A 5,827-nucleotide genomic window follows, 5' to 3' on the forward strand; every position below is an offset into this window, starting at 1 on the left:
AAACCCATTTCCGTCCTACTGTCGCCTACAAATTTATAAAATATGTGCTGATGTCGCCCACTATACTTTTTTTTACCTGTAACGAAAACAATTGATGGCATAGCTTCTAGGTAGTCTTGACACGTCGATGATACATCGGAACAAACTGAAAGTACATTTTTGTAAGTTTGTAGCCTATTTTTTACTTTAACCCTTGTAAGTAAAATGATTTTGTTGTAACCATGGAATGGTGATGGAGTGATTATGACTTGATCTCTAAAATATGATTAAAACCGAGGTTTCGAGTTTGAATCCGTGAAATAACAAAGCAAACCCTCGTCGCAACAAAATTTCACTAGTGATGACTCCGAATTACTCGCTATTGCATCTTGAGATTAGACGTTTTGTAAAGTGAGCCGAAAAGTTACCTAAAAAAAACATCTATAACAACAATAATGCCGATCCCCATATAACAACGCAGCGAAGATAGTTTAGTTTGCAAGAAACAAACAAAAAGTAAAATTATCAGTATCGATATTAATATTAATATTAAATTAATATTAAATTAATTAAATATTAAATATAAACAAATTTAGAAATTAAAAATATTCCGTAATCTTCTTTGAAGATAAAGATAAACCATTGTACAATTCCCTAGGAATATCAATAGAAAAAACAGAAATAAAAATGATTATCCCATAATATAAATACAGCTTACCAAAAAATTTGGTCGATCAATTTCACAAGCAACACCCCATCTTCCATTTTATTTCTTCAAAGTTTTGACAAATCAACACAGAAATGGGAGTTGAATTAATAGCATCAGATAATATTGATAACAATAATAATAGCAAACCAAGTATTGTTGCTCGTGGGCGATTAGCTGTATTATCAGCTCATCTTTCTGCTTGTATTGAACCCAATGATTTCACACCAGTTCTTGAATCATCACCTGTTTCTGCTCAAGTTTTTGTATCACCACCCCCAAATTTAAAAGGATCTTTAACCATTGCTGATGATAGAACCGGCAAAAAGTACAAAATTCAAGTTTCCGATCACGGTACCGTCAAAGCCACCGACTTAAAAAAGGTATACCCACTTATAAAAATTCGTTCTTTTCAACTAATTAGGGTTTTAAATTTGTAAATTGTAATTAGGGTTTGTAATGATAATATATGTACCACTGGATCAGAAATGTTTTTTTTTTTTTTTTTTTGGGTTATGTTAAGTAAACCCTGTTCTGAAAATTCATTAATTTATTTGATTAATTCTAGATTCCAGAGTGTAAATGTGTGATTAGGGTTTATAATGATTATACATGTGTTCATGTAGTAGATCATAAATGTTTAGTATCAAAATTATTAATTTTCTTTTCAAGATCAAATATTACTGTAATTTATAAGTATGATGTTTTAGTTAAATATGGTAATTGGATACATTGAGGTGAAGCTAATGGTTGTATGTATTATTTGTTACTATTATAGATAACAACTGGAGATAATGATAAGGGTTTGAAGCTTTATGATCCGGGGTATCTCAATACGGCTCCTGTTCGATCATCGATTTGCTACATTGATGGTGATGAAGGGATTTTGAGGTACAGAGGGTACCCAATTGAAGAGTTGGCCGAAAGTAGTTCGTTCTTAGATGTAGCCTACCTTTTAAGTAAGTGCTTATAACTTATGATTTATTAGTACTCAAAGTTTGTGTATATCTGGTTATATGTCGTCTGCTTGAAGAAATAGAAAATGAATTTTGTAACATAACAAGTACAAAGTCAAACAGTTTACAATATATATTTCACTATATTCTGAAATGTTGTTTGTGTAAGCTGCTTTTATTTAACCAACATTGTCGGCTGCAGTGTACGGGAACTTACCGTCTCAGAGCCAATTAGCAGACTGGGAGTTCACTGTAGCGCAACATTCAGCTGTTCCACAGGGTATTTTGGTAAGATGGTTTTACATTCACATTTGTATACAATTCGGATAGAATAAGTTTATGTTAAATTATTAGAAAGTGGATTTTTTTCAGTTTTTTGTAACGAAAATAAAACAATTTTGGCAGGATATCATTCAAGCTATGCCTCATGATGCTCATCCAATGGGCGTTTTAGTTAGTGCAATGAGTGCACTTTCTGTATTCCATCCAGATGCAAACCCTGCTCTTAGAGTAAGTAATCTTTCTAGGTTCTGTACATTAAACTTTTTTCATACCCCTAACCACATTATCTATATCTCGCTCGGGATTTATTACTCAATTGTATATTATTGATACAGGGTCAAGATCTGTACAAATCTAAGCCATTGCGTGACAAGCAAATAGTTCGCATACTTGGGAAGGTTTGACTATTCACTACTTCCATCAGTATCCTTTTTCCTTATATTATTAATTTATAAGTTTTTTGATATTTTGTCGGTTATTAGAGCTTATGTGCTATTGGTTAATGGTCAGGCGCCGACTATTGCAGCAGCAGCGTATCTTCGGATGGCGGGACGGCCTCCCGTTCTTCCTTCTAGCAACCTTTCTTACTCGGAGAACTTCTTATACATGCTAGATTCATTGTATGTTCACTTGTGATATTGTTTATTACTAATTTCAACAGATACATCTGGGTTTTTTTTCTTCTTTTTTTGGCCGAAAAAGTGAAAAATATACACCAATATGCCGAAAGATCTGTAATTTAAAACTTTCTGAATCCGTTTGAACTAAGAACGGCATAAAGTTTTCATCTTGCAACCTTCTAATTGATCAAGATTTTTTTCTTCTTCTGATTGTGGTATCTGTTCCATATACTTTTCAGAGGTGATAAGGCTTATAAACCCAATCCAAGACTTGCTAGAGTACTCGATATTCTTTTTATATTGCATGCGGAACATGAGATGAACTGTTCCACAGCAGCAGCCCGACATCTTGCATCGAGGTAACCGTTTATCATATATTCGACTAATATTATATTGAGGTGACATTTTTCGATCAGCTCAGGTTTTATGTTTGATCTCTAAGGGTTTATATGGGTCAAATAAGAAAAAAATTTAGCTTAACAGGTTGAAAGTCACCAAAGTGTATTTTTATTTTTGTCATTTACAGAATCTATTAAATCAGTGTAGTTAAATTTTTTTGAGTTATTCTTGAAATAATATATGTGATCCGTATTGTGCATGCAGTGGCGTTGATGTATACACAGCTCTTGCTGGAGCGGTTGGAGCACTGTACGGTCCTCTCCATGGTGGAGCAAATGAGGTATGTTGACTTTTTGCGTGACTTAATCGCGTATTCTTTACGTTTAATACCATAATGAATAAATCTGCAAATTTAAAATATTAAATGGTTGGAATGAAAATAACTAAGCTTTATGTTCTATTCTTGAATCGCAGGCGGTGCTAAAGATGCTGAATGAGATTGGTAATGTTGACAACATCCCAGAGTTCATTGAAGGTGTGAAAAACAGGTGAGTGATTTTCTTTTATTTAGTCTCTGAAATTTTACGACAATAAAATGTCGATCGGTGTAGAATTGTTTATGATGGTGGTTTTCCGTGATTGATTCTTGATCGCGTACGAGTCGTATTTTCAGGAAACGTAAAATGTCGGGATTTGGACATCGTGTGTACAAAAACTATGATCCCAGAGCAAAGGTTATTAAGAAGCTGGCAGACGAGGTTTTCTCGATTGTAGGCAGGGACCCGCTTATTGAGGTATTTCAAAGTTTATATAACAATAAAGTCTTATAGATCTAATAATTAAACATACTCATTGAGTAACATTTTGTCAACAGGTAGCTATTGCGTTGGAGCAAGCTGCACTATCAGATGAATATTTTGTTAAACGCAAGTTGTACCCGAATGTTGATTTCTATTCTGGGCTGATCTATAGGTATGTCTTTCTTTCATCCAATTCTGTTTGATGTATGTTTTAAATATATTAACTACTGTAACAATTTGCTAACTTTATTTGGAACAGGGCTATGGGTTTTCCAACTGAGTTTTTCCCTGTTCTATTTGCGATTCCTCGCATGGCTGGCTACTTGTCTCACTGGCGCGAGTCACTTGATGATCCTGACACGAAGATCATGAGGCCTGCTCAGGTTTTGATTCTTAATAATTAAACTTTATGCAAGTCTAATTTGTGAAATATACATGCAACAATTACTTAAAACAGACATCAATGGTATATACAAAATTAGAATGAAGCAACTTCATATGTAACTATGCAAGTCTTTATCCATAAAAGAAAAAAACTTCATATAAGGAATTGGAGAAAACCGACTATTAAGGTTTATTAGATTAAGTGTTAGAAGCATGACACACCTAAAGGCTAATATTCATCCTTTTTGACAAAAGATGACATAATTATGACTTTCATTTTTTATATATAATGTTTTGGTTAAGGTATATACGGGTGTGTGGATGCGCCATTACATTCCTGCACAAGAACGGATGTCGTCAACTGATGCTGTAGTCGATAAGCTAGGCCAGCTATCGGTCTCCAATGCTACACGAAGGAGGTTATCTGGCTCTGGGATCTAAGCTAATATATTGATATTTGAGTGATGGTGTATCTTATTATGCCTTCAACTGGTGTATCTTGGTCATGTTCTATTATAATTTATATATTTTATATTTTATATATATTATTATTGTATGGTGCTGGTAATAATGGATGATCAAGTGCATGTTGAACTCCTCTTTAATATGAATTCTAGTATTTGGCTGTCAATGGACAATAAAAACACCTTCACACTTGTTTGCATATGATAGTGAACTTCTGTTTCGCTATGTTTTATTGACACAGTGCAAAAGCATATAATGTGATCTTCCATATATCTTTTTTTTTTATTAAATTTGTTTTTTGCACTTCATTCGATCTTACTCTATTATGATATTAGATGTTTAGATCGGAATCAATACGAAATTGTGTGGCAACTGGAGAATGTGTAGCTTTTGAAATGTATTCGGTATAGTTGTTTCAAAATTTGCTATGAATTCATTCAAGAATCAGCATCAAGTGTAATGCTTATGTATAAATCAAACCAATATCTTTACTATTATCATTTTCAACATTTGATTATGATTGAATAATTTTCAGTTGGAATTTTACATATTAACATTTTTTTTTTTTTTGGGGCTAAAATAACGATAACATTAGAATGGATCCGAACTCCGAAGATCAATCAATACAATTGTTGCAAAAGAAACCAAACGACGAGCCAAATTCCAACTAAACTAACCAAACTAAACGGCTCACTACTTTTGACCGTTTAGATCAAAAACCAATCAAAACGCCAATATTTTTGACCGTGCACGGTGGAATAAAAACATTCTATCAACCTCTTGGTGTTGGTCCCGTGAAATTTCCGGTAGACTTCATGGGGATCTCACCAATATCACTAATGAATTGTCGAGTTTTGTTGTAAGTTGCAGAGAAAAAGACGATTGGTTTTGGAACTTGTCAGCTCAAGGATTTCTTTTCGTGAAAGAATCAACTCTCTATATTGATCGTGTTGTTATGATACATGATGATGTAATATGCGAGACTTTAACTAATAAACTGGTGCCTCTAAAAATCCTTGTGTTCGTTTGGAGAGTAAGAAGAAAAAGAATCCCGGTCCGGATGGAACAGAGGGGAATTGACATGGACTCCATTCGTTGCCCGGTATGCGATGACAATCCCGAGTCTGTGGACCATGTTTTATTCTCTTGTAATTTTGCCAAAGACATTTGGGGGCGAGTGTGTCTCCATACCCACCTGCTTTTCACCTGATATCCTCCTCCGTAACATGGGACATTCGTTCTCTTTGCATATAACCAAACTCACCTGGCAGGCGGTTCTATGGGTTTCTTGCTATG

General features: G+C 34.1%; 1 protein-coding gene across 1 annotated transcript; it reads left to right on the forward strand.

Moving 5' to 3' along the window:
- The first annotated feature begins 631 nt into the window (after positions 1-631).
- Positions 632-4,839, forward strand: LOC139839464 (citrate synthase, glyoxysomal-like). Its single transcript, XM_071829526.1, has 13 exons — positions 632-1,068; positions 1,464-1,644; positions 1,844-1,929; positions 2,047-2,151; positions 2,259-2,321; positions 2,434-2,543; positions 2,783-2,902; positions 3,147-3,222; positions 3,357-3,430; positions 3,556-3,676; positions 3,757-3,854; positions 3,942-4,065; positions 4,370-4,839. The coding sequence occupies exons 1-13, from the start codon at positions 781-783 to the stop codon at positions 4,505-4,507; spliced, it is 1,584 nt and encodes a 527-aa protein (XP_071685627.1). The 5' UTR covers positions 632-780; the 3' UTR covers positions 4,508-4,839.
- The last annotated feature ends 988 nt before the right edge of the window (positions 4,840-5,827 follow it).

This window comes from Rutidosis leptorrhynchoides, chromosome 4, assembly GCF_046630445.1.
Source record: "Rutidosis leptorrhynchoides isolate AG116_Rl617_1_P2 chromosome 4, CSIRO_AGI_Rlap_v1, whole genome shotgun sequence".
Classification (NCBI taxonomy): Eukaryota; Viridiplantae; Streptophyta; class Magnoliopsida; order Asterales; family Asteraceae; genus Rutidosis; species Rutidosis leptorrhynchoides.

Excerpts from the sequence above, each read along its gene's own strand:
- LOC139839464 (XM_071829526.1), top strand. The coding sequence starts at position 781 with ATGGGAGTTGAATTAATAGCATCAGATAATATTGATAACAATAATAAT. Across the intron at positions 1,645-1,843 it reads AGATGTAGCCTACCTTTTAA|TGTACGGGAACTTACCGTCT; the intron begins GTAAGTGCTTAT and ends TGTCGGCTGCAG. Across the intron at positions 3,677-3,756 it reads GCAGGGACCCGCTTATTGAG|GTAGCTATTGCGTTGGAGCA; the intron begins GTATTTCAAAGT and ends TTTTGTCAACAG.